At 48.6% G+C, this 26,780-nt stretch overlaps 2 protein-coding genes and 1 long non-coding RNA gene across 5 annotated transcripts in view; 2 read left to right on the top strand and 1 right to left on the bottom strand.

The window, feature by feature from the left end:
* Positions 1-22,633, top strand: part of SFMBT1 (Scm like with four mbt domains 1) — a 165,160-nt gene extending 142,527 nt beyond the window's left edge. The window contains exon 21 of the mRNA XM_027121075.1: positions 20,814-22,633. Within this exon, the coding sequence (XP_026976876.1) occupies positions 20,814-20,975 (162 nt within the window). The 3' untranslated portion in view covers positions 20,976-22,633. The remainder of the gene's footprint in view (positions 1-20,813) is intronic.
* The window catches only part of STIMATE (STIM activating enhancer), a 54,102-nt gene that overhangs the window by 8,846 nt on the left and 18,476 nt on the right, over positions 1-26,780 (top strand). For 2 of the 3 annotated variants that reach the window (XM_027121083.1, XM_027121085.1), the window contains exon 1: positions 26,200-26,451. The exons of the other annotated variant lie outside the window; for it this stretch is intronic. In XM_027121083.1, coding sequence (XP_026976884.1) covers positions 26,217-26,451 — 235 coding nt within the window. In that variant the 5' untranslated portion in view covers positions 26,200-26,216. Of the gene's footprint in view, positions 1-26,199; positions 26,452-26,780 lie in introns of those variants that run through there. 3 annotated transcript variants of the gene reach the window in all.
* LOC113627996 (uncharacterized) lies at positions 23,951-26,002 on the bottom strand. Its single transcript, XR_003435839.1, has 2 exons — positions 25,875-26,002; positions 23,951-24,474 (listed from the first exon to the last, which is right to left on the bottom strand). It is a non-coding gene; the product is annotated as an uncharacterized LOC113627996 (long non-coding RNA).

The following is a 26,780-nucleotide window of genomic DNA, read 5'->3' as shown; positions in this document are numbered from 1 at the left end:
TGGCAGTGTGCCTCCTGAGATAGGTGGTGTGATGATGTGGGCAGACCTGCTGGGCCTGCTCAGTGCCAGGCATCGTGTATTAGCCCAGTTAGTCCTCACAGCCACCCTGAGAGGTGGGTGCTAATATTGTCTCCCTCTCATACATAAGGAAACTGAGTCACAGGGAGGTTAAGTAACCTGCCCAAGGTCACACAGCCAGGAAGTGGTAGAGCCAGGCCGTGTGGCTCTGGAGACATTGCTTTTTGCTTTTAGCTAATAAGGGAAGCAGCTCCTTATTTGTAACCGGCTTCTGTTGGCTGTCCACCACACTCCACACAGGTGTAGACAAAGTGGAGATGCTTCCATCCCTGGATTTTTGGTTCAGCCTTGGTTGTGGACAGCTGTTGGGTGTAGTCACAGAGAATAAGCCTGGAAACCTCTAGCCCCTTTGGGGCCCCAGGCTGTGGTGGGGTTGGGCTTTGCTAAAGAACCTCTCCCGTGAGAACTCTAGTCCTCAGCAAGTTCTAGAACTCCTGCACTAGTACCGCGGGGTTGCCAGCCCCTGAAATCGCATGTTTGCCTGTGAGAAAAGGACTTCTCATTTGAGTTACTGCAGCCCCAGCTTATCTGACATGACCCACCCACCCACCCCCCCCACCGTGTTCCCTTTGATTTAGAGCATCCTTTGCATTCTAAAGGGCATCTTGAGCTGTGGTCAGGTTCCACTTGAGCCACTTTGCTGGAGGAGGAAGCAGGAGCTGGCGAGGCTCAGCCTCCCCCAGGGAGAGGGGGGAGGAAGGGTTAGGCTGGGGCGCTCAACCAGTGTTTTCCTTGGCTCTAAAATTTCTTCTAAAGACTTGGTTTCGAGGATTTGTGGCTTTTCCTATCACCAATGAGTGATAGGTGTCAAGAGCTTCATGTTTTTTCTCTGTTCTCTCTCATGGACCAAGTTGTGTGCACAGTAGTTAGGGACACATGCGTTTTTTACACATTTACCTTTCTCAAAAGGCTTTATTTGCCCCCAGCTTGTGTTCTAGTCCGTGGGCTTTTCCAGCCTCTTAAGCTCATCAGTGTTCTTCGTGGGCTTTTCCGTTTTCTTTGAAGACATTTTCGCTTATAACGTGAAAAATAATGCAGAAAGATGACGCAGTGACAACTCCTGGGTTAAATGACACAAGCCGGGCCGCGGTCCTGAGGAAAGAGAGAACAGTGGGAGCGCACACGAGACTCTTGCCAGCCCCGCGTACACTGTGTCTTGGCCCCGGCGGCATCAGAGCATGAGAGCAGGTTTTTCTATCTGGGTAGTGAGTTTGGAGCTAAAATATTTGCAGGTGGTTCCATCTAGGCCGTGCATGGAGCGGAGACTCACTCAGCGCTCCCTTGAACGGCACGCAGCACACATGCGCTGACCTTCCGGCTGGGATTTTGCTCTTGGGGTTTCCAGACAGCAGGCTTGAGGACTGCAGGTCTGCTGTTTCCACCGCTGCCCCACCCTCAGGCTGGTGACGAGGGCCGGGTGTTGGGGTCCCACAGACACAGTGTAGGGAGACTTAAATGAATGTGTTTATTCTGGCAAGAGCCCTGCTTGTATAATTCTGTCCCCAAATTCTCTGTGAGAAATCTCATCAGTTACTGGCAAAAAAAAAAAAAATCATCCAGTTCTGTTACATGAAATTAGAGTAAACAGGAATGTTTAATTGCGTCTCAGTCTGTTTAGCAGATTACATATTGATTTGTTTTTCTCAACATGTGTTAAACTAAATAATTTACTAATACGCCAAATAGGTAAAAATCTCCGGGGAAACATCCAACAAGCACTGTAGTCTTGCTAAGGACCTGCCTGAGTTCAAGGACCACTGCTGCGGATGGGACAGCATCCTGGGTGCAGCCGTTATACAGTGATCTTGTTCTCCCAGCAGTAGAGGTTCTCGGGCTGGGCCAGCGTGAACAAGGCTCAGGCTGAATTTTGCTCAGCAGTGATGTGAGGCGTGAGGGCAAGGAGAGCTCGGGCCGGGGGGCGTTGTCTGACGCTGTTCAGAGCAGGTGGACCGCTGAACCATACCAGGAGCTCCTGGGTCCTTGCTCCCACTGCATGGCTGCCAGTGGTGTTATGCAGTGGGTCCTTCTTTGCCTGGGACTAAGATGGCATCCTGGCATTTTGAAGGACAGCCGGGCTCCTGGACCTGGTGCCCCCATCTTCGTTTCTGAGCTCTTTCTTTGCTACAGACATTCCAGCCACCACAGTCTGCACTGTAGCCCAGGCCAAGGAGAACAGCCATGATACCAGACAGTGGGTTGCAGCAAGATGCCACCTGCTGCTCTTCTTTCAGCCCCAGCACCTGCCAGACCCGTTCCTCCTCCCCTTACCCACAGTCCTCTTTCCCCTAAGTGCTTTTCTCCTCCCACCCCACCTCGCCATATCCTCCGCATCTTCCAAGAAGCGCGCTCCCTAACAACCTTAGCCATTACTACTCTCCTTTGAAGTTGAAGGACATACAGTCTGTACTGTACAGGTTAGGCCTCTGCATGGCTCTGCCTCTCGCTGGGCTGGGCTGGGCTGGCTTGGCTGCCAAGCTGGTGCTGGCGCCCTGGCTTGGTGCTCAAGGCCAAGGCAGAAGCTTGCTCCCTACTGGGAAGCTGCTCAGAGGGAGAGCAACGGGGCTTAGGAGGTGGGGGAACTGAGATCTTTCTCTTATCTAATCACTACACTCTAATCACTACATAGTTCAGAATTCATTTTCTAAGAACACAGGTGTTCTCTTTTAGAACCGTGGTACAATTATTAATGCTCGGGAAGTTTAACATTAACATGTTATTGTCAATCCGCAGTCCATATTCAGATTTCATCAATTGCCTGAGTACTGTCTTCATAGCTATTTTCTCCTGGTCCAGGGTCATACTTTGGATTCAGTTGTCACATCTCTTTAGTCTGTAACAGTTCCTCAGCCTTTCATTGTCGTCTTAGCTTTGATGCTTTTGAAGAGTACAGGCCAGTGACTTTGTAGAATGTCCTAGATTGGGTTTGTCTGATGTTTTCTCATGATTACACCCAGGCTGTGTGTTTTTGGTGGGGATGCTGCATAAGTGATGCTGTGACCTCTTCAGTGTGTCAGACCCTCAGGCACCTGATGTTGGTTTATCCCAGTATTGGTGACATTCTCTGACATCTTGGGTAAGGTGGTTCCTCTGAGTGTCTCCAATGTGAAGGAAACATTTCCCCCTAGTACTTAATAAGTAAATTGTGGGGAGGCATTTTGAGACCATTTAAATGTAGGATCTATTTTCAGTCTTCCTTGTAAAGCCTCTTCTGGGTGGGAGGGCAGAACCACAGGCTCTGAAGGTGCTTTGGCCAGTTTTGGGTCTGGTGACAATACTAGCACTCACATTTGTAGAGTGTTCATTATGTGCCAAGCCCTGTACATGCCTTACCATTTACTTCTCACATTAGCCACGTGAGGTGGGTACTCGTATTACCCTATTTTATACCTGGAGAAACGGAGGCACAGAGAGGTTAATTGAATTGTCTAAGGTTGTGGCAGCCAATAAGTGGGATACTGGAATTCAAACCCGGTGGGTCTCACTCCAGTGCTGGGACTTTTCACTGCTGTGTGTGCAGTGTTCACATGCAATTCGTGGCACAGGGACGCTGCTTCTCTAACCTCTGGGCTTCCATGTCCTCTGTGTGTAGAGTTCTTCAACACCATTTGGTTCTCATTGTCCCTCATCAGCTTGGTTTTTCGCTGAGAACATCAATGCAGTTATTCTTCTAGGCATGATAGGTGGACTAGGAAAAGCCAAAGGCTTTTCATTTTGAGATTGGAATCCAGTAGGGCATGTCGCTGAAGCTGGAGGAATCTTTCCTATGTGGGTAAATTTAACACTTGAGCCCATGCAAACGTAGATGAAGAGGCTTTTGCCAGAGAAGGGGCCACTGGTATACAATTCACCCTCCTTCTATAAGCAGTCAGAAAAGAGGCCAAAATATTATGAAACAACCGTTTGCAGAAATTGGACAACAGGCAGCTCAGGATCCCTGAGGGAAAAGAAAATAATGAACTGAGCCCCTGGTCTTCCCCTCAGCTTTCTGCTGGAGGTAGTTTCCAGATCTCAGAGTAGTGAGGCGCAACCCAGAGTCCAGCAGCCTTGCTGAGTTGAGAAGACAAAGTTGAGGAAGCCAGAACAATTGGAAATTTCAGGGACAATATGGAGAAAAAAGGGCTACATAGAGGAAAAGCTCAAGACATTTGTTCAGAGGTCTCAACTCCTTTTCTGGATATTAATCTGTGTGTGCATAGGTGAAACTCAAAAGACAGAGCAAGGGGGAAGCTGTTGTTACCGAAAGCTCTGCCTCTCTGTGCACCAGTGCCAAACTGAATCTTGGAGACAGAGTTTTAGGTGAAGTAGAAGAGAATAGCTTTATTACTTTGCCCAGCACAGGGGGCCACAGCAGGCTCCTGCCTCAAAAAACTGTGTGTCCCAACCCCAGATGATTTGATGAGGGTTTTACAACCGTGGTTCAAGGATGGGGTCTCTGACAAGATCTGGGTGTGTATAGGGTCTGCATTCCTTTAATCTCGTCTCAGGTGGTCTCCTAATCTTGATTAGCTTCTCTGGTCCCTTTAATCTTGCCTCAAGTGGTTTCTTGCCTGCTCCTCCCTTGATTAGCAACTGTTCGAATCTGCCCTTTGGAACTTAGAATAAGGTCATGGAGGCTGGATTCTTGCCTACAAGAAACGGGGGACAAAAAAGACCTCCGTGCCTGGGGGCCCCACAGGGCCCTGCTCAGTTTCACTATGAGCTGGACTATTTAGGACGGGAAGAGGTTTTTCTTTCCAGTTAACGTGAGAGACGTTGTTGAACACTGGGGGCATTCACTAGACACCTCAAAAGAGCCATGCCTTATCTAGCCCTAGAAAAAAAGAGTACATGGCTTAAAAACAAGCCTTGATACCATACACAAAAATTGAGTAAAGGGTTTCCCTGGTGGCGCAGTGGTTGAGAATCTGCCTGCTAATGCAGGGGACACGGGTTCAAGCCCTGGTCTGGGAAGATCCCACATGCCGCGGAGCAACTAGGCCCGTGAGCCACAACTACTGAGCCTGCGCGTCTGGAGCATGTGCTCCGCAACGAGAGGCCGTGATAGTGAGAGGCCCGCGCACCGCGACGAAGAGTGGCCCCCACTTGCCACAACTAGAGAAAGCCCTCACACAGAAACGAAGACCCAACACAGCCAAAAATAAATAAATTTTTTTAAAAATTGAGTGAAAATACATCACAGCTCTAGATGTAAACTTGAAGACTGTAACACTTCTAGAAGAAAACGTAAGAGAAAATCTTTGTGACCCTGGGAAAGGCAAAGGTTTCTTAGGATACAAAAAGCTTGAACCATTAAAAAAAATAATAAATTGGATTTCATCTAAATTAAGTATCTCTGGCCTTCAAAACATACTGTAATGAAAATGAAAAGGTAAGCCACAGACTGGGGAAAAATATTTGCAATTTGAATATCTGACAAAGCATTTGCATTCAGAATATGTAAACAATTCTTACAATTTAGTAAAAAGACAATACAATTTTAAAATAGGCAAAGGATAGACATTAAGATATACAAGTGGCCAGTAAGCACATGAAAAGATGTTCAATATCATTAATCATCAGGGAAATACAAATTAAACAGTGATGAGATACCACAGTACACCGACAAGAATGGCTAAAATTAAAAAGATTGACGATACCAAGAGTTGAAGAGACTGTGAGCTTTGGAACTCTTATAGTACTGCTGGCAGAAATATAAAATGGTACAACTACTTTGGAAAACTGTTGGAAAGTTTCTTATAAAGAAAATTACACCTGCCATACCACCTAGCAATTTTACCCCTAGATATTTATTTACCTAAGAGAAAAGAAAACATTATGTCCATGAAAGCACTTTCATAGCAACTTTATTCATAATTGCCCCAAATTGGAAACAATCCAAATGTCCATCAGCACATGAGCAGATAAACAAATTGTGGTATATTCCTACAATGGAATCCATGTCAGCAGCTAAAAGGAATGAGCCACTGATAAAACAACATGGTTGAGTACGCTGAGCAAAAGTACGCAGATAAAAAGAATATATACAGACTTCCCTGGTGGCGCAGTGGTTAAGAATCTCCTTGCCAGTACAGGGCACATGGGTTCAAGCCCTGGTCCAGGAAGATCCCACATGCTGCGGAGCAACTAAGCCCATGCACCACAACTACTGAGCCTGCGCTCTAGAGCCCACAAGCCACAACTACTGAAGCCCACGCTCCTAGAGCCCGTGTTCCACAACAAGAGAAGCCACTGCAATAAGAAGCCCGCGCACCACAACTAAGAGTAGCCCCCACTCGCCACAACTAGAGAAAAGCCTGCATGCAGCAATGAAGACCCAATGCAGCCAAAAATAAATTAATTAAATCTAAAAAATAATAATGAGCACAGTGGAAGATAGAACAGTGAACCAAGTGGAATGTCTGGAACTGAAAATATAATTTCTGGAAATTTTACTGGATGGACTTAACAGAAAATTAGACTCTGAGGAATAATAGATTAGTGAATTGAAAATACAACCACAGAAGCTTTACAAGTTGAAGCACAGAGAGAAAAAAGACCAAAAAAAATGAACAGAGAGCTTCCCTGGTGGCACGGTGGTTGCGAGTCTGCCTGCCAGTGCAGGGGACATGGGTTCGTGCCCCGGTCCGGGAGGATCCCACATGCCACGGAGTGGCTGGGCCCGTGAGCCATGGCCGCTGAGCCTGCGCGTCCGGAGCCTGTGCTCCGCAACGGTAGAGGCTGCGGCAGTGAGAGGCACGCATACCGCAAAAAAAAAAAAAAAATGAACAGAGCCTCATGGGACAATATCAAAGGTCCAACATGTAATAGGATTTCTAGAAGAGGTGGGAGAAAAAGGGCAGAAAAAATATTTTAAGAGTAATGGCTGAGGGACTTCCCTGGTGACACAGTGGTTAAGAATCCGCCTGCCAATGCAAGGGACACAGTTTCGAGTCCTGGTCCGGGAAGATCCCACATGCCGTGGAGCAACTTAAGTCTGTGCACCACAACTACTGAGCCTGCGCTCTAGAGCCCGCGAGCCACAACTACTGAGCCCACGTGCCACAACTACTGAAGCCTGCACACCTAGAGCCCGAGCTCCACAGCAAGAGCAGCCACCGCAATGAGAAGCCCGTGTACCTCAACGAAGAATAGACCCCACTCACTGCAACTAGAGAAAAGCCCGTGTGCAGCAACCAAGACCCAACACAGGCAAAAATAATAAATAAATAAAATTTAATTTAATTAATAAAAAAGAGTAATGGCCGAATATTTTCCAAAGCTGATGAAAACTAAACTCACGTACGAATTCCGTGGCAGTGCATTGGTTAAGACTGGGTGCTTTCACTGCTCTGGGCCCAGTTTCGATCCCTGGTCAGGGAACTAAGATCCCACAAGCCACGAGGCACTGCCAAAAAACAAACCAAAATGTAAACTCAGATCCAGGAAGCTTAACAAACCCCAAGTAGGATAGACACAAAGTAAATCACACTAAGCCACATCATAATCAAATTGTTGAAAAACAATAATAAAAAGAAAATTGTAAAAAGCAATGAGAGGAAAAAAGACATTATGTAGAGGGAAATAAACATAAGAACTAATACAGACTTTTCATACAATTATTCAAGCCAGAAGACAATGGAACATCTTTTTTGTAAATTAATTTATTTTTGGCTGCGTTGGGTCTTCGTTGCTGCGCGCAGACTTTCTCTAGCTGCGGCAAGCGGGGGCTACTCTTTGTTGCGGTGCATGGGCTTCTCATTGCGGTGGCTTGTCTTTGTTGCGGAGCACGGGCTCCAGGCTTCAGTAGTTGTGGCTCGTGGGCTCTAGAGCTCAGGCTCAGTAGTTGTGGCACACGGGCTTAGTTGCTCTGCGACATGCAGGATCTTCCCAGACCAGGGCTCGAACCCGTGTCCCCTTCATTGGCAGGCAGATTCTTAACCACTGTGCCACCAGGGAAGTCCTGGAACAACATATTTAAATGCTGAAAGTAAAAACCTGTAAACCTAGGATTCTATATCCGGTGAGAAGTATCTTTCATAAATGAAGGCAGGAAAAAGAAAAAACAAGGATGATCCTTTTTTACCCAAAGCAAGTGCCTCCAGTTCTTATATGTTGCCATATCAACTCAGCTCCTGGAAGCTTTTACAAGTTTTGTCATCTTTAGTTATAATCTCAAGAGTTAAGTCTGATGGTAGCAAATTACAAAATTGGGGAGAAATTGAGTTGTTTTCCTAACTTTAAGAATAACTTTCACCACATTAACCAATAGCAGTGCAGCAGTGTGGCTTTGAGCTCTTAGAGGGCATGCTGGGAAATCGTGATCCCAGTGCCTCCTCTTTATTGTCAGCTCCTCCACCCTTCCCTGCTCTGCCGAGGCGTGCTATAAATACCAGGCCCTAAGTCCTTCTTGATACCCCTCCAGGGCATCATTTGGGTCCGTGCTGCCCCTGTCAGTAGACTTCATGGCACTGATAGGATGTCCCCTTGTCTGGGTGAGTGAGAACCTGAATTGAGCTTACAATAACACACCTTAATTAAAACATACTTTAGGGCTTCCCTGGTGGCGCAGTGGTTGGGAGTCCGCCTGCCGATGCAGGGGGCGTGGGTTCATGCCCCGGTCTGGGAGGATCCCACATGCCGCGGAGCGGCTGGGCCCGTGAGCCATGGCCGCTGGGCCTGCGCGTCCGGAGCCTGTGCTCCGCAACGGGAGAGGCCACAGCAGTGAGAGGCCCACGTACCGCAAAAAAAAAAAAAAAAAAAAAACTTTATTGCTGAAAAATGCTAGTCATCATCTGAGCCTTTAGCGAGGAGTAGTCCTTGTGCTGGTGGAGGGTCTTGCCTTGATGTTGATGCTGCTGACTGGTCGGGGTAGTGGTTGCTGAAGGCTGGGGTGGCCGTGGCAGTTTCCTAAAACAAGACAGCAGTGACGTTTGCTGCATTGACTGACTCTTCCTTTCACTTGAACACTTAGAGGCCACTGCAGGGTTATTAATTGGCCCAACTTCAATATTGTTGTGTTTCAGGGAACAGGGAGGCCTGAAGAGAGGGAGAGTGATAGGGGAACGACTGGTGGAGCAGTCAGAACATACAGTATTTATGGCTTAAGTTTGATCTTATATGCACGCTGCTTGTGGCAACCCAAAACAGTTACAATAGTAAAATCAAAGGTCACTGATCACAGGTCACCATAACAAATATAGTAATTTTAAAGTCTAAAATATTGAGAGAATTACCAAAATGTGACACCGAAACACAAAGTGAGTAAATGTTGTTGGAAAAATGGCACCGATAGATTTGTTCGACGCAGGGTTGCCACAAACCTTCAATTTGTAAAGAACATAGTTATCTGCGAAGCACGGTAGAATGAGGTCCGCCTGTGTTCTTATTATTTACCTCGTCTTTAGCAAGCCAGCCTGTTGGCTCACTGCTTGTATTATAACCGGTAGGAAATCAGAGTTTCTACATTCCACACTGGATTGTTGATACAAGATAAATTTCAGACTAATTTGCTGTATAATGAGCTTTGAGTTGTGTGTGGGAGTCAAATAGGGGCTAATCTTTGAAGTGGAGCCTGCTTGTTCTGTGCAGGTGATTTTTTACACATTTTCAGTCTTCTCAAGTTGCTTTTCTGTAAGGAGGCAATTGATCTTCCTTCTCCTCCCTCTTTCAAAAGGGGGCTCATATCTCAATGCTAAGGGAGAGGAAGTGCTCAAGTTCTAGCCTGTATACAGTATAGAGCTTTGTTCTACAGAGTTGTATAGAATTTTTGTTCAGTGCCCTGAGCACTCAGTAAGTCTCTCCAGAGCCACCTGCTCTTCCCTTGCCCCTAGAATATACTTAGGCACAGTCAACACTATCCTGATTCTTGTGTCAGATTGTTTGGTCATTTCCTGAGTAAATGAGTGAGCTCTGTCCTTGCCCACCCACATCAGGGGTTCAGCCTCTGGCTCTGCTTGCACAGTGTCAGGTGTGGTAAGATGCTTATTAGCTAAGTCTCCCGCGGGTAGCTTGCTTGAGGAGCAAGCCCAAAGGAAGCCTATCCCCAGCACTGTTGCTGGGTTGGAGAGTCTGAGGACAGGTAGGCAGGCCTGACCTGGGCCCTATGCCTCCTTTTTTCCTGAGGTCTCGTGAATTGTGCCAGGACTTTCTGATCAGGAGCTGGCATTGGCAGGCCTGTTTCAAGTGAGAAATAGCAGGACCAAGGCATGCTGGTTCTCTGGGGTTCATTTATGTTCATTCTAGACTTCTAGGAAGGCTGGAACAAAGGCGGACACTATTGTGAAACAATCTCGGATCACCCAGCAAGTGCTTCTCCAAAACCCAGCACACTCAGGTGGCTTCTCCTCACCGCCTGTAGGTGTGGTTCGTAGCCCTCAAGGAAAGAGATGGAGGCTGACTTCCTTTCCACCGGCTCTTCAGCCAAGCTGTCAGCCTAGCCTAGCAGCATCCCTGAGGCCGCTCATGCACATCCTGCATGATAGGACAAGGGATGCAGAACAACTTGATGGTGCCTCTCATGACCACCACGCCATGTGGTGGGAGTTTTTCCAGCGCTCTCATGGAAGGTAAATTGGAGGGATCCCAGTAGACAGACGAACAGAGAGAGCACTGGGAGTACAGGAATCCTAATTTGACCCAGACGCGCCTTTCCTAGGACAGCCTGGGGCCCAGTCCTGGGGGTTGTGGTTTATTATGTTGTCTCTCCCCCTGTACTGACGTACACACTTCTCATTTATCGCTCCTTCCTCTCACCCAGGCCACTTGTTCTTCCTAAGTGGAGAAGAGGTGAAAATAGCTGTGAGAGGAACCCAAGGTGCCTGAAGCATCTGACAGACTACTCTAGATGGAATTCCCACTGCCAGCCAAGGAGGACTTACAGATATTTTAGTTCATAGGGGACTGTTGATTTCTTCACTTAAGGTCCCAAGGCTCCCTGGAGTCAGGATATTATTGTAAAGTTAAGGTTTCCTCAGCTGCTCTCTGCTGCCCTGACACCTGATTCCCAGGCTTTGGGACTGAGGAAATGAACTCTGTTGCTTGTCTTCTGCTCAGATTCTGGTTGGTTACACAACGTATATTGTTGAAAAAGAGAAGACTCTGGGTGCCAGCTGCCCTGAGTTGAGAAGCTAGGGAAAAGGTCTTAAATGTAGTTTTATAACTGTGGTATCAAGAGAAGAGCTGCTCTTCTATTAATTCCTCTGCTAAGGGTGCTTATCAGCTCATTTCAGTTAGAAGGTGAAGCCCCAGTACATTCCCAGAGGAAGAGTCTTCTGCTGGGTAAATGTGTGGTATTCTCACAAAGCGGTGCCCCTCACTTGCATGGGCGGTGGGAGCCTCTCTGGTCTGTGAGCAGACCTTCCTAACTGTGGCACTTGGTCCTGACAGCCCAGGAGCACAGAGCCTGGAGCAGCAGCCAGTGGGAGGGGGCATAGGACTGTGGGGATGGTGGAGGGATATTGCAGATGCTGGGAGACCTGGGGCTTTCCCCCTCCCCGCTCCAGCTGCTTGGGCTGCCCAAGAGCCTGGGCTGTGTGTGGGAGGCCGAGTGGTAGCAGGAGCAACCAACCTTGGGCAGCGCTTGTCAGAGACCTGTTGTAGCCTCAGCCGGTGTAACCTGTTGTAGCCTCTGCCTGTACCAACGAACTTCAACAGCAAACAGTTTCAGTTTCCGCCTGCATTAAGACTTGAATTGACTTTTTAACTGCAAGCCTTGAAATTTTGGCTGATGCCTGTATTGTGGATATATATGCTGTAGCTACCGTCAGCACAGAACAAAGTTTTTGAACTATTTTTCTATCTATACTTAAATTTTCTGAGTGAATTCTCTTCGGGAGGCTGTTCTTGACTTTTGTTAGTGCTGTCTGGATTGCACATAGAGGTTTGCATTTCAGAAACTTGGCAGTTTATACCGAGGGGCCAAGCCCAGGCGGTCCTGATGCTGAGACTTGTTTTGTGGGGAGTGAGGGTCAGCAGTGGCCTGGGTTCTGGTCCTGACGACCACTTGCCACCTGTGAGACTTCAGCAAGTTCCTTAACTGCACTGAGATTCAGTTTCTTCATCTAGAACTTGGGATGATACTATCCTCCCAGGGTGGATGTGAGGAGTGATTGAGATGGCATAGCTCGAGACTTCAGTATTCTGATGATGACGATGATACCGTACGTGATGAGGCTTTCTCAGAAACCCTCCTAGAAACTCAGGTGAATTAGCCATGCATGTTGGGTTTAGGTAGGAGACAAGGTTGTTTTTCTTCGAAGGTGAGGCAGGGTTTGGTTGGAGACCCTGTTGGGTGTGAACCTGTCCTCGGCCAGTTGCCCTCACACAGCTTCCAAAGTGTTCACAACGGCTACTGGATGAGGGAGATGAGGGGCCGGGGGACCCCTTCACCACTGCCAGGGAGTGGCATTGAGAGTATATGACCTGCAGAAGGTCAGAGGGCAAGTGGAGTCATCTTTATGAATGAAACAGTACACTGGGGTTTTCCTCCTAGTAAGATTCTTGGAGCTGAGTGAGCCAGGTAGTGAGTAGCAGCATTGTGTCCAGTCCTCAGCTTCTGTTTAACTCTTGGTGGGTGAATGTACAGCTGGACCTCCACCCTCTCCTTCCAGGCTCAAGGTGTGAACGTGACGTCCCTATACCCATTGTATATGTTCTGTTCTCTGCTGAGTCTGGACCACCCTGTGCAGCTGGAATCATTTCAGAGCCTTGGGTTACAAGGATGAAAACGCACCCTGTAGTCTGCAGCTCATCACTGAGCAGTGGGGCGAGTGGGTGTTTCCTCTGCCTGTCGGAAGCAGCAGTGAGACAAGCTTCTGCACTGCCTGAGCCGACGATCATCTTCCATGGTGGCACTGGGCCCAGGCTGCAGGTGTGAGCTCTGAGAAACAGACTCTGGGGCCACTCCTTTTTCTGTTTGATTAGCCTTGAGGTTGCAGTGAAGGGCTGTGTAAAGAAATTTTGTAGTCAGAGGCCTCTTACCCAGCACAATCAGGATTGATTACTGGTTGGTTAATTTTGCAAAGGCAGGGAATCTGGGGAATCCTGTAAAATATAAACATATACGATAAGCATTTTATTTGAACCTGTGCCTGTGAGCATCAGGTGTGAGGGGAGCCCCTGACCTGACTGACAGGAGCATGGTGGAACATCTTGTCCATCAGGGATGACAAATGGCGCAGTAATGATCCTTGCCCCTGCTTGACGTGGACTAAATGGGCTGAAGTGACATATTTCCTATCTCTAGTGAGTCCTGCCTGCTGGAAGCTTTTCTGGCAGAAAGAAATTTTATGAAGGAGTTAGGTTTGAGGAAGGCTATAAATTAACCTAATGTGCAAAATTGTATTATTATTTTTAAATTATTGTTTTTGGCAGCAGAAGCTTTTTTCTCAGTTAATTGTTTTTAGCCCTTTTTTTTTTTCCTACCACAAAGTAATACATGCTCTTTGTAAACAACTAAAGAAAACATGGAAATACATAGCATAAAAAGCAGAAGTTCCTTATAATCCATGCTCTAGAGAGCTACCCATGGTTAACAGTTTATTGTGTGTGCCTTCAAATTTCTGCATGTATATATCATTTTAAAATAAAAATAGGCTAAAATGACACATTACTGTTTTGGTGACTTGCTTTTTTCCATGAGCGAGCCAGGTAGTGAGTGCTTTTTTTTTTTCAGTGACATGGCATTTTTCCATGTCAATGCAGATAGATTTACCTCACTTTTTAGAAAACTTTACTGAGGTGTAATTTATATAGCATAAAATTCAGCCACCGCAAGTGTACCATTTCTTCCTCACTTTTTAACAGTTGAATTCCACTGTATGATAACTTACATTTAACCCCTCCCTTATTGATAGACACTTAGGTGGTTTTTAAGTCTTCCACTCTTACAGACAAAGCTGCAATACACTCTTACACAGACTTTTGGGTATTTGTGTGAGTGTAACAATAAAAGAAAATACTAGAAGTGGATTTTCTGGGCCGCAGTGTGTAAATATTTAAAATCAAAACAGACATTACCAAAATATCTGCTGCAACTTTTTAAGTGATCTGTGGATTGATAGGGAGAAAACCATGCATGTCTCCATCCACTAGGAGATCAAATGAAGTTCGTAAATGTATTTGGCCAAGGAATCCAGTTAGCAGTGTGGTGGTGACGCAGCAAGAGCAGATGCAGCAAATCTCTGTGAGTTCCCTAGGCCTAGAGGGTCCCCAGTTGCCCAGGGACACTGGCTCTCAGGGCAGAGTCCTTCTAGGATGGCCCATTCCTGAACGCTTGCGGCTTCCGTCAGTGTTCAAGGAGAATTTACACTACCCATGAAGCCTTCATTAGGAATATTTATAGGTCTGTAGCTCCTCCTGCTTCTGAAAGTCACACTGCATCCTGGAGGCCTCTTCGTCCACCTCCAGCAGCATCTCTAACATCTCTGCCTACAGCATCCCTGGTCCCAGGAGGCTCCATTCACTGTGACCATCCTGATGTCAATTTAATGATCCTGGGGACCAGGATCACAGATCCACTTCCACACATTTCCCTAGTGGTTGTACCATTTACTTTTCTACCTGCAGTTAAAGAGTGCCTGTTTCCTAATATCTTCACCAGATGTTTTAATCTTTGCTAATCTGGGCAAGAATAATTATTAATTTGCATTTTAAAAATTGACCTTATTGAGGTTGCGTATCTTCTTGTGTGCTTATCAGCCATCATTTCTTTCCATCCAAGAGTTCCCCATGGACCACTCCCACCCTTGCTGAGGTCATCAGCTGTAGCAAATGGCACCGCCACCCTGCTCCCAGGGAAGCTGTGCTTCTAAGGAGGCCCCGTGTTTAGAAGGCTAAGCATATTTATTTGCCAGACAGTTTAGCTTTTTCTCTCGCTTCTCTCTCAGCCTTTGGCCCACCCACGCATGGGAGGATTAAAGCTGGCTGACTTAGAACCTCGGCTTCATCTGTCCAGAAAGAGTCCTTAACAGAAAATATTCATGAGCGCTTAAACTGATTACAGAGTGTCCGGTTCTTGCATCTAAGGCCAGATATGGGGAGGGAGGCCTTGACAGGACGGTTGACCCTGCCTTGTGGTTAGTTAGGAGGAGGAAGGGTCTGGGGTAGTGTCCTCTGGCAGTCTTGCTGGCAGATTACTTTGGCGCCAAAGAGAAAGCTAAGCAATTTTAGTCCTGTTGCAGGACTAATGGTTTGCAAACCAAACTTCTGGGAGAACTCACTGTGCAAATTCATGGAACTTATTGAATTAAAAATAGATACCTGGACGGTACTCAATAACTATGTCTTAAGTGACAGACTGAAGGAATTCCTTTGTTCAGCAAATATTGTGTAGCACCCTTTTAAGAGCCAGGCACCCTCTAGCTGCTAGGAATGTGGGGTAAGCAGAGCAGAAGTTCCTGGTCTTACAGAGCTTCCTTTCTAGTGGGGAGAAAAAAGACAGTGGTCAGGAAAACACAAAAGAATTTCTGAGGTGAGAGGCATTAGTGCTGTGAAGAAAACGAGATAGGGAAGTGAGATTGAGGGATGGGGGCAAGGCAGGACGCGCACACCTGGAGCTGAGGTGGTTGGGAGAGGCTTCCAAGGAGGTGTCCCGGAAACTGGGACAAGAGTGAGAAGAGGGGCCCGCCACTTGGCAAACTGGGAGAAGAGTGTCCCAGACAGAAAGTGCAGCTGCGGCAGGATGGAGCCAGGTGAGTGTGGTGCATAGAGAGAAGGCCGGAGGGGATGAGGGGATGAAGTCAGAGAAGCAGAGAGAACCCAAAGTGACGCAATACCTTGGCCATGAGAAGGAGCCTGCGTTTTATTCTAACTGCTGTAGAAAGGCATGGGAGGGCTTTGTGTTTGTTTTTAAAATTTTTACGGGGGTGTCATTTACATAAAGTGCACAGCTCTGAAGTATAAAGTTTGCCTTTTGACAGATTTGTGGCCATGGGAGTTTTAAGTGGAGTGGAAGGACACCCTCAGCTGAACTCTGACCCCGGTCTCCCCCCGCAACCCCCACTGCAGGCACCTGCTCAGCCAGCTTGTGGGACAGCAGCACCAACCTGCTCTTCCCCCTGGATCGGAGTGTGATGACAGGGTCTCATTCCATGGTTTCTTGAATCGGTGACGTGTCGGTTCAAATTTTTTCCTCACTCTTTGATTGTAGAAGAAATTCTGCAGCGGCCCCGAGTTGATTTCATGGTGCATCTCCCATCTTCAGCTAAGAGCAGCGTGAGGTGTCTTGACAAGAACCAGCCCTTTTCCCCAGTGACCTTCTGAGCCTTCCGAGTTGGTCTTGAGCCCTCTGTCTTGTCAGTCCCTCGGTGTTGCCTGAGCATGTCCCGTGTTCGCTGCCTGCTGTGGTGAGACGGGAGGCCCAGCCGTGCCAGCCGGAGCTGTGCCCTGCCGCTCTGCCCAGGGTGTCCCTGTCACCACTCTTCAATGCTCACCTTTCAGAGCACCAGCATCTGGAGAGTTCTTCCAGTGGCCAACCCTTGGGGCTGATGGAGGCTGACGGACCAGGGAACAGAGAGCACAGCCTGCTATAGCTTCGTTCTGGTCCCACATGGGAAGTGCAGGCCAGAAGGAGATTTGGAACCAGAAGTACAGTGATATAACAACTAATGATCTTGGTTGTATTCAGATGGTGACATTTTAGAAAATTTCACTTTCTCTGGTTTCCAAACTTACCACAATGATTTATAATCTGTAAGAAAAAAGATTTTAGGGAGGCTCTGGATCCACAAATTATAATCAGATGAGTGCTTTCTTGCTGTCTGCAGCTGGGCTTTGCACCTGAGGATGCACTGTTCCTCTAACAGTAGCACCTCTACTCCTTCTTGCTGTGCTGTGCACAGTACTTGCTAAGTATAAAGCACAGTTTTAAATACTCTATGAATATATTGTCTTGCTAATGCTGCGGTGAGACGGGTGCTGTAATTTCTTCCACTTTATAGAGAGGCAGATAGAGGACCAGAAAGGTTAACAACATTCCCTGGCCCCACGTAAGTTGCTGACGTGAGGTTTTGAGCCCAGAGCTTTGCACACTGAGTGCTAAGGTGTCACCTCCTCTGGCCTGTGGCGAAGCCCAGTGTGCTCTGCTCCATTTGTTCAGTCAGTGCCTGCTTCCTTCTAAAAGGTGCTGAACTGAGTGCGGAGGGTGTAAACACGAATAAGTTGAGGAGGCGTGTGCCTCCTTAACTAATTGTCTGGCGGGAGAGACAGATCCTTAGTATTGCACGTGAAGTGTTAATCCAGGGGTGTGCATAGGAGACCTTGAGGAGCCAGAGGGAGGCAGGAGGCTTAGCCCCGTTGCAAAGGAGGCATGTCTTAGAGTTGTCTGAACTTAATCTAACAGTTTTCCAGGAGAAGAAATGTGGAGGCCCTCCCAAGCCAAAGGGACAATGTGAGTGACAACTAAGTTGGGAGATGCCAGGCCACGGGTACCTTGTTTGCCAACTTGAAAAGTCAAACTTGTGTTCCCTGAGGGATGGGAGGTGGGGTAGACTCTGGAAGCTTCTAAGCAAGGCGTGGCATCTCAGCTCACTCCAGCTGCTGTGTGGAGGTGTTTAAGGGAAGAGAACCAGAGTCGTGAGGACATGTTGCGGGGAGGAGGTGGGCCCTGACCTCAGGGAGCCTCCTGGGCTCTCTCTGCCCTTGCGGTCCAGCCCTACAAGAACCAGCGTTGTCTTGGATTAGGCTTCCTCAGGTTGGCTGGTGGGGGTGGGGTGGGGGGAGGATGTGGGTGCTGGAATCAGGTAGATGTAGATGCATATGTTGGTTGTACCACTTTGGGCCTTTGGCAGATCCTCTGACCTTATGTGTAAAACAAGGATGATACCTTTCACGGTTGCTGTGAAGATGAGAAGTAATGATGTAAAATCCTGGATTGAATGCCTGACGAAGCGTGGTGGTGAGGCAGTCACACCACTCACCTGCTACAGCTGCTTTTGTCCCAACATTGACCCTATGACGTAGACAGCTTAGACCCGGAAGGGTTAAGTGACTGGCTTAAAATAATAAAACTTTTGATAAAGCAGGGACTAGATTTCAAACTACCCCCAGCTGGACTGCCTTTAGTCCCTTGTCGTAAGAATCACGTGGCTCTTCACTTCTTGAAAAGCAGCCCAGTCTGGGTATACAGCTGTCCTAGGCTAGAACTTGGTCACACAGCCGCACCCAGCTGCAGGGGAGGCTGAGGACACAGTCTGCAAGCTACCGAAGGGGCTTCCTTAGTGAGAAAGAGAGGGGTCGGTGGGTTTGGGGGGCAACCAGCAGGCTACCTCAGTGTCTTCCTGGAACTTTCTCCCTGCTCTGAAGACACTGAGTACCTCTGGGGTTTTCACACCACTAGGGAGCATTAAGGAGGCTTGGATATTGGGATGATCATTTATAATTTAGGGAAAGTGCAGAAACACTTCTGGGTTCTTCCTAGATTGCTGCTTCCATTGGGGAGGGTGGATTTACTCACCCCCAGGAGTTTCTGTCCTTTGGGATTGGGGTCCTTGGGAACACAGAGCCAGCAAGCTGTGGTTTGAGGTCACTGGCCCAGCCAGTACCAGTTACAGAAAGAGGCCTGTCTCAGGTGGCTCGGATTTCACCCCAGCTCCACTACTAAGTACCTGGTGCTCCTGGACAAATCAGCTCTTCCCTCCCACTTTCCTCACCCTTTACACCGAGGAGGTTGGCCCCTCAAGGACCCTTCCGGCTCTGACTCAGATTCCATACTGCCTAGTTTATGAACTGATCCCCAGCTGGCACGGGTGGGGGCTGCTTGCCATTTGCCCTGGTAAACAGTCTGTTACCCTCGACAGGAAGCCTCTGTTGCGTGAGCCACTGAACCGTGGCAGCTTGAGAAATGAGGCCATCAGAGTGTCGTCCTGGTCAGCAGCCTGTCACTGGGCAGAAGGCTCTAAAACTCTGGGGTTTTTTCCGGCTGCAGGTCATTGGAAGGAGAGGGTTTGCCCCCAGGGATGAACAAGAAAGCATGAGCTCATAGTCTCTGGAGCCTCCCCCACCCCAGGGGGTGGAAACCTGCTCACATCCCGAAGCCCGAGATCTCACACAGGGACTGGTGAAGAGCCTGTAACTCATTTCCGTAGCCTGTGACGTGGCACCATCCAGGGTGTCTTCTGTTGTATCACTTTGTGAAATGCCAGATGCTAAAGTGGCTGCTGTGTAGTCTGTGATCACCTTCTAGCTTCAAGATTACACTGTAGTAGTAAGAATGTGAATGTCCCACACGTTTTATATTGTAAGTGAATTGCTTTGGTGGATTTTCACGGCAAAGAGCAGCTCTCTGCCAAGTAGCCTGCCGGGTTCACAGGCCCCTCCCTGTACTGTATCCGCAGCAGGGGTGATTTTACACCCTCCTCATGCTGGTTTGGGAAGTGCCGTCAGATCAAGAGGGGCTCAAGGGACTGCTACCTCCTAGTAATCACATCTTCTGAAGCTCAGTGTACCCCGTTGTCATTCAGTTGAGCCCTGCTTTCTCTTCACCAGACAGTCAGGAGCCTCTTACTGCCCCTTACACGCGTCTAACTCTAATTCTCTCAGGGTGCGCCCGGCACGGACATGGCTCTCTTAAATTGTGTGGTTTAATTTCTAAACAGTTGTGCTTTTTATGAGTCGGTTTCTAAGTAGGACTGCAGCTGCTTTGAGGAAATTATTTCCCTTCCAGTTCCTGTGATTTGACTTGCAGTGCGACCTCTTAGGTCTTCTTCCTTGTGATATAAAAGGAAACACACCTGTATAAAATCCCATCTCTCTTCCTCCACTCAGCAAGTCCCTGGGGCATCAACTGGCGAGGCTCCGAGGAGGACAGGGAAGTGGATTGCCAGGTACCTGCCCTCTAGGTGCTGACTCAGAGAGGTGTGTGCAAAACCAAGTGACGAGGTTGCCGGTGTGAAACAGGTAGAATCTGATCACCCATACTGCCTTCCTGTTGTGTGGCACCAAAAACACAAAACTTCTGGAAGAGTGAGCACTAGGCCCTGGTACCCTCAGGGGAGGGTGTGAGCCGAGGCCCAGGACAGGTGGGCAGAGAGGAGGGCAGGTGGGAGTCTTGCCAACCTCACTTGAGCTGCTTCCTGGGCGCCCACGTGCCTTGATGAGCGCACTCTACAGCCATGCTGAGGCTGCCTTTCAGTGATCACATTGTCAAAGCAAAAAGTTTCATTAAGGGCTTCCCTGGTGGCGCAGTGGTTGAGAGTCTGCCTGCCGATGCAGGGAACACAGGTTCGTGCCCCAGTCCGGGAAGATCTCACATGCCGCGGAGCGGCTAGGCCCGTGAGCCACAACTACTGAGCCTGCACTCTACAGCCCGCGTGCCACAGCTACTGAGCCTACGTGCCGCAACTACTGAAGCCCAGGTGCCTAGAGCCCGTGCTCTGCAACAGGAGAAGCCACCACAATGAGAAGCCTGTGCACCGCAATGAAGAGTAGCCCCTGCTCACTGCAACTGCAGAAAGCTCTTGCACAGCAACCAAGACCCAACACAGCCAAAAATAAATAAATTAATTTAATTTAATTTAAAAAGAAAAAGAAAAGGAAAGGGAATTCCCTGGTGGTCTAGTGGTTAGGGCTCTGTGCTTTCACTGCCGAGGGCCCGGGGTTCAGTCCCTGGTCAGGGAGATTCCGTAAGCAATCCGGTTGCGGCCAAGAAAACAAAAACAAAAAGTAAAAGTAAAAAAAATTGCCTGATTAGTTTTTTAGGGATGCCATAACAAATAATCGCAAACTTCTTGGCTTAACAAAACAAATTTATTCTCTTACAGTCCTGGAAGCGCGAAGTCCAGAATCCAGGTGTCAGCGGGGCCATACCCCCTCCACTGGCTCTAGGGGGAGAATCCTTGCCTCTTCTACTTCTGGTGGCTTCAGAGGTTCCTAGGCTCCTGTCTTCACAAGGCCGCCTTCTTCTCCGCTCTTCTCTCTCATGAGGGTACTTGTAATTCGATTTAGGGACCCCCCACACCTCCCGTTAATTGAGGATTATCTCTTCTCAAGACCTTTAACTCAATTACATCTGCAAAGACCCTTTTTCCAAGTAAGGTCACATTCACAGGCATTGAGGGTGAAGATTTGGACATACCTTTTTGAGGACCACTCTTCAGTTGCCAGCCACATTTGGAGTGGGGGGAACTCAGCTATATGTTGCTCACAGTAGACCCACGTTAAATATAAAGTTGAAAGAAAGGAGATTGAAAAAGATGTACCCTACAAGTTCTGACCAAAAGAATGTACTCTCTGGATTTTATACACTTTACCTCTTCCAAAAGATGTATTTTAATTCAAAAATGAGTAAGATTGGAAAAGAAGGGAGCTGTGTTTCAGGCAAGTTAAATGATGTGCAGTGTAATTACACTGAAAGTTCCTTGAGGGCAGGGACTATGTTTGTGTTATGCGTTTTAGTATCCCCAGCACAGAGTACCTGCTGGCTGTGGGTGGGATGGGGAGGGGAATGGGTGGGCAGGTGGGTGGGTAAGGTGACTGGGAAGCCTGGGAAGAGGCAGTCTCACTGGCATGGGAAAGCAGTCATGAGGACCTGGACTAGTTCAGTGGTAGAAACGGGGAAAGGGACACATCCAAATGACTCCTCAATTGCAGAGTTGGTGGGAGAGATTGACAGAGTCAGGGGAGGAGACTGTGGAGGCCCCAGAGGTGAGGAGACTTCCATTCTATGCAGAAACGGGGAAGCCAGGCAGGACTGGCAGGGTGGGCAGGAGACACGACTCTGCGGGACCAGGCTGTACTTGGAGGGTCACTGGGGGCCAGGGCTGGGGGAGGAGGCTGATGAACCCTTGGCATAGAAACCCTGAGAGGGGGGGCTTCTCCCCAAGGGTCAAGCAGAGGAAGGAGAGCCTGTGGAGGGAGGAGAGAGCCATTGGGAGGTAGAAAGGAGCCACAGAGGAACACTCAGAACATTGGGGGGATTCCTAGAACCCTTCTAGAACCCTGAGCTGCCTGCAGGCGCAAGAAGGAGGCTGGTGTGGAGAGGTCAGGTTGTGGCTGGCAGACCCTAGGTCACACGCTTCTCAGACACCAGGACCAGGATGGGGTGGCTGGGCCCCAGGTCTGGGAAGAGTGGACACAGAGGGGAGGAGAGGGAAGACGGTCCACGACAGGGCCTGCAGGGTGTGGTTTGCTTTCCTGAGCACATGTTCTGTGCCAGCTGCTTCCACCTGTTTTCTCTTGCTTAATTTTGAGGTCAACCTGCTAGATCATAGAGGCCCCCCTCCTTTTTTTCTTTTTACATAAAGTCACATAGTAGCAGAGGACTCACAGCGCGTCTCTCTGGCTATTGGCCGCTACTGCTTTTCTGGCGATGGGGCCCCACACCTGTCTCTGGGACGTGTGTGCGTGAAGGCAGACAGCCTTCTGGGAGCCCCCCGAGGGCTGCGCGCCCCAACGGCCCCCTTGTCTGTCCCCCACTCTCAACACCCCCCCACCCCCCCTTCTTTGTCTCATGAGGGCCTCTCTTGGGCGCTGCTCCGTCAACCTTGGGTTCCAGCTCCAGTGTCGCGGAGTGTCAGGGGCCTGACCTACCTTTGAGGTGTGCCTGCTTCCCCTCCACTAGCCCTCCGGCCTCAGGGGACGTTGGTGGATACGTTAGAAAGGATGGATTGCCCTTTGCTTTGCCCTCTTGCACCGTCTGAGTTCTCTCCATCCTGTGGAAGCACCAGGAATTGAGAAAAGATCGGTTGTCCGAGGGCTGAGTCTGAATCACTCTCTGGAGCTTCTGAGGGAGCAGCTGCCACAGCGCCGTGGGGAACAGGCCTGTTTGGGAACGGTTACCTGGCTCGTCGTCCATCAGGGACCCGGAGGCAGCTCCTCATCTCTTACCTGCAGAGAAGTCTTGTGTCCCCTCAGTTTCCCACCTTTCACCACCACCAAACCAGAACCAGAAGTGCAGTGGAACAGTGTAAGTTCCCAGCTCTGGAGTTGTCCTGGACTGTTCTCTTCCTCTCACACCCCCCCATCCACCCTGTCGGCAAGTCCTGTCGGCTTAGTGTTGAAGATACAGCCAGGATCCCACCTCCTGTCGTCCTCTCCTGCTGCTAGCTGGCTAAGCCACCGCGGCCTCGCCGTGGGCTCTCATACTGGTCTCCCTGAAGGCCGCTCAGCACAGCAGCAGGGGTGAGCCTATTCGACTATAGGTCACAGCGTCCTGCCCTGCAGCTGCCCCCTCGTCACTGCAGGCAAAGGGGAGCCTTTGCTCCCTGGGCCACAGGCCTGGGAGGCCTAACTTCATGTCCCGTACTCCCGCCTATCCCTGGCCTCTGCCTGACGGCTATTCCGCAGACACGGGTGATTCTCACTGACTGATGCTCACCTTCCGGGCCTCCTCATCTGTCCCTGCAAACCCACTTCCCAGGCCCCTTCACTCCTTTCCTGCTTTCCTATCCCTTGTTGCTGCCTGACATGCTCTGTGTTTACTCCTCTCTCCCCCCTTGAAAGTAAGGAAGGTGGGGGGTTTTGTCTATTTCGTCGCCTGCTGAACTGGCCCCATAGCACAGCAGGCCCCTCCATAACACATGGCTGGGTGAACGGGATCTTCTGTTCTTTTCCAAATTAGATCTAGAGTAGCTCTCTTAATGCTTCTTCTTCCTTTAATTTAAAAAAAAAAAGATTTTAGACTCATATATTCTAGGGAAAGGGGGTAGGACATGGAGAGGGAGAAGGCAGGAGCCACACGTCTGCTCTTCAGAAGAATCTGAATCCACTCTTGAGTCCCGTGTAGGGCGCTCCCGCACACGGACAGCCTGCACACACCCTTCCTCTCCCTTTCTTGAACCAGAGCCCAGCTGTGAGTCACATCACTTCTCCCATGTCCCACTTTGCTGCATTAATACAAGTCTCTGACACAGGCTTGTCTTTTTTTTTTTTTGAAATAAAAACAATATGAACATGGAAGAATGTTTAAACCATTCAGAATGATATAAAAAGTCTATGGGTCCCCTGACCCATAATTCCTTTCATCAAAGGAAGCCTTTGTTAACAGTCACTTACATATCCTAGGGAAAAAACCCCTGCGTAACACCAGCAGAAATATGTATTCTTTAAAAATGGGTCTGAACAGAATCATGGTAGGCATATTATTCTGCAGTTTGTTAATACAATTTGGAAGTCTTTCCATATTAATCCATGCAGATCTACCTTGTTTCTAGTAACTGCATGGTGTTGCCTCGTACCGTGATGTATATACCCGACCCCACACTGATGGCTTCTTCCTGGGTTTTTGTTATGACAGTGAAGACCTATATACATCTTGGCGTGTGCTGCAGTAAGACCTGTGCAACACGTACCTGTCAGTGCACTGCAGGTTAAGGGGTGTGGGTATTAACAGTTTTGATCGATATTGCCAGATGAATGCTTGGACTGGTTCATTCTTCTAGAGTGTGTTTTCTTCCCAGCTTTTTATTTCAAAAAATGTTAGACCTAAAAAAAAAGTCTAAATAAATTTAATGAATACACAAATGTCCTTCATCTAGGTTTATCAGTTACTGTGTTGCCACATGTATTGGTGTGCTAAGGCTGCCATAACAAAGTATAGAATGGGTGTATTAAACAACAGAAATTTATTTCCTCACGGTTCTGGAGTCTGCAAGTCCCAGGTCAAGGCGTCAGCAGGTTTGGTTTCTCCTGAGGCCTCTCTCCTTGGCTTGCAGGTGGCTGTCTTCTCACTGTGTCCTCACATGGTCACCCCTCAGTCTGTGTGTGTGTCCTAATCTCCTTATAAGGACACCAGCCATGGTGGATTAGGGCCCACCCATGGACCTTGTTTTACTTTTATTACCTCTTTTAAGACCCTGTCTGCAAGTAATCACATTCTGCGGTCCTGGGGGTAGGACTTCTTCATGTGAATTAGGGGGGTGGGAGGAGGAATACAATTTGGCGCATAACACCATATTTGCTTCTCTTTACTTATTGTATATTATATTAATATAATTATAAATATTATATAATTACTTCATATTTATTTATAATTATAGTGTAATTATTTATAATTACAAGTTATACCATTTATAATATATTTATTATATATAATTATCATAAATAATGTATAATTTTCCCCCTAAACCACTTGAAAGTAAATTGTACCCATTCTGGTACTTTAGCATGTATCTCCTAAGAATGAGGACATTCTTCCTGGGTTATGTTTTGATGTCCTTTATTTTATGCTGATGGGGACAGACTCCCCTGAGGAGAAGAACACATGAGCAGGAGGCGCTCTGGCCCTGCCTGTGGGCTTTCCCTCCAGATGGCTTGTCCTGGCCCAGCTCCCTCCGCATCTCCTTCCTGAGCCCCCAGCCCCTCAGCCCAGAGGATGCTTGCAGAACCTCTGGGCCTCCCTCAGCTCCTCCCTCAAGACTCTTCGGCCTTGTTGATGTTTTGGATCTGTCATGTGTCAACGGGATGAGAGCCCTCCTCACAATTTCACCTGCTTTTTGGTCTCTCTATCAAGATGTCTCTAAACACCAGACATTTCATTTCTGTGCATAGACAGTCCTTGCTTTGCAACCCAGGGGCTGCCTGTATTTATTTAGAGAAGTAGGGCTTATTGATTGGCCACCCGTTTCTCTCTCCCTGCCTTCCTCTTCCTGCATCCTCATTGCAGCTTGGGGCTCTGCCAGAAGTCTGTTCTTGCCTGCTACCATCGTGTCTGTTTCTTCCTCGGTACTTCTGTGTGGGAGAACATCACACATGCGGCACTTGCATTGTTTGTTTTAGTAGATAGAGTCGTTGTAGAAATAAGTCTGCCTAGGGCTTCAGTGGAGGACAAGACACTTAGAACTTTTTTGTTTCCTTCAGTGTAAACGGTTATGTCTCAGACCCACCTGAGGTGAAGATGTCAGTCTGGGGAGCCCTTTGCCATTCGACGTGGTCAGGCTGTTGCTGAATGAGCGTCCCGCCTCCACTGTCCTGTGCTGGGAGTGCCACTGCCCGGTGCTGGGACACAATCAGCATCCTTGCTCAGTCCTCTCCACCTCCAGAAACCCACCATCTACACAATTCAGAGCTGCTTTTCCGCCATTTCCACCGTGTCTTTGCCTCTGCTTAGGTCTCTTCCCTGGCTTTTCCTTCCCAGCAGGATTCATTCCAGGCTCCTTGGCCTGGCACTCAGGACGCTGCTCAACCTGTCTCCCTTGTTACCTGCTATATTAAAGCCAAATCAAATTATGCCACACACACTCTGTCACGTCATGTCCCTGTGCCTGTCAGCTCATGGTGTGTGCTCTGTCCAGAACGGCTGTTCTCTCCCCTCCCTGGTCCGTTTGCTAGCCTCGTCCCCGGTCCCCAGGACTGGGCTTGGCCACCTTCCTGACTGGTGCCTTTCCTCCAGGCAGGCAGGCGGGCTCCTGCCTTCACTCTGCCTCAGACTTACCTGTTCTCAAGCGCTCGCCACCCTTGCGGGTACGTGTCTGCCCTCCCCTGCAGCTGCCTCTGCCTTTGTCTCCACAGCGCCTGGCTTGGAGCCGGCACTCTGTGAACGTTTGGGTGGGTGGGCGGATGGATGGGTTGTCGTTGGACCCTGAACTTAGAAGTAGCTACATTCCCCTTTGCGGTTTCCAGCCCCTGTCTGAGCGACCCTTGTCACAAAGAAGAAAATACAATTTTCCACATGCTGTGAGGAGCCACTCTTCTTAAGTAGCCCGTTCGGAAGAGTCCACTGGTCAGTAGCAACAGGGCCTCTGAGACCTTCATGGCTTCTTGCACATCATCCCATGTTAAAGAGCAAGTAC

The sequence above is a fragment of the Aethalodelphis obliquidens genome, unplaced genomic scaffold (assembly GCF_003676395.1).
Source record: "Aethalodelphis obliquidens isolate GAN/ISIS:26980383/991018 unplaced genomic scaffold, ASM367639v1 scaffold22, whole genome shotgun sequence".
NCBI lineage: Eukaryota > Metazoa > Chordata > Mammalia > Artiodactyla > Delphinidae > Aethalodelphis > Aethalodelphis obliquidens.
This window is presented reverse-complemented; position numbering and strand designations above follow the sequence as displayed.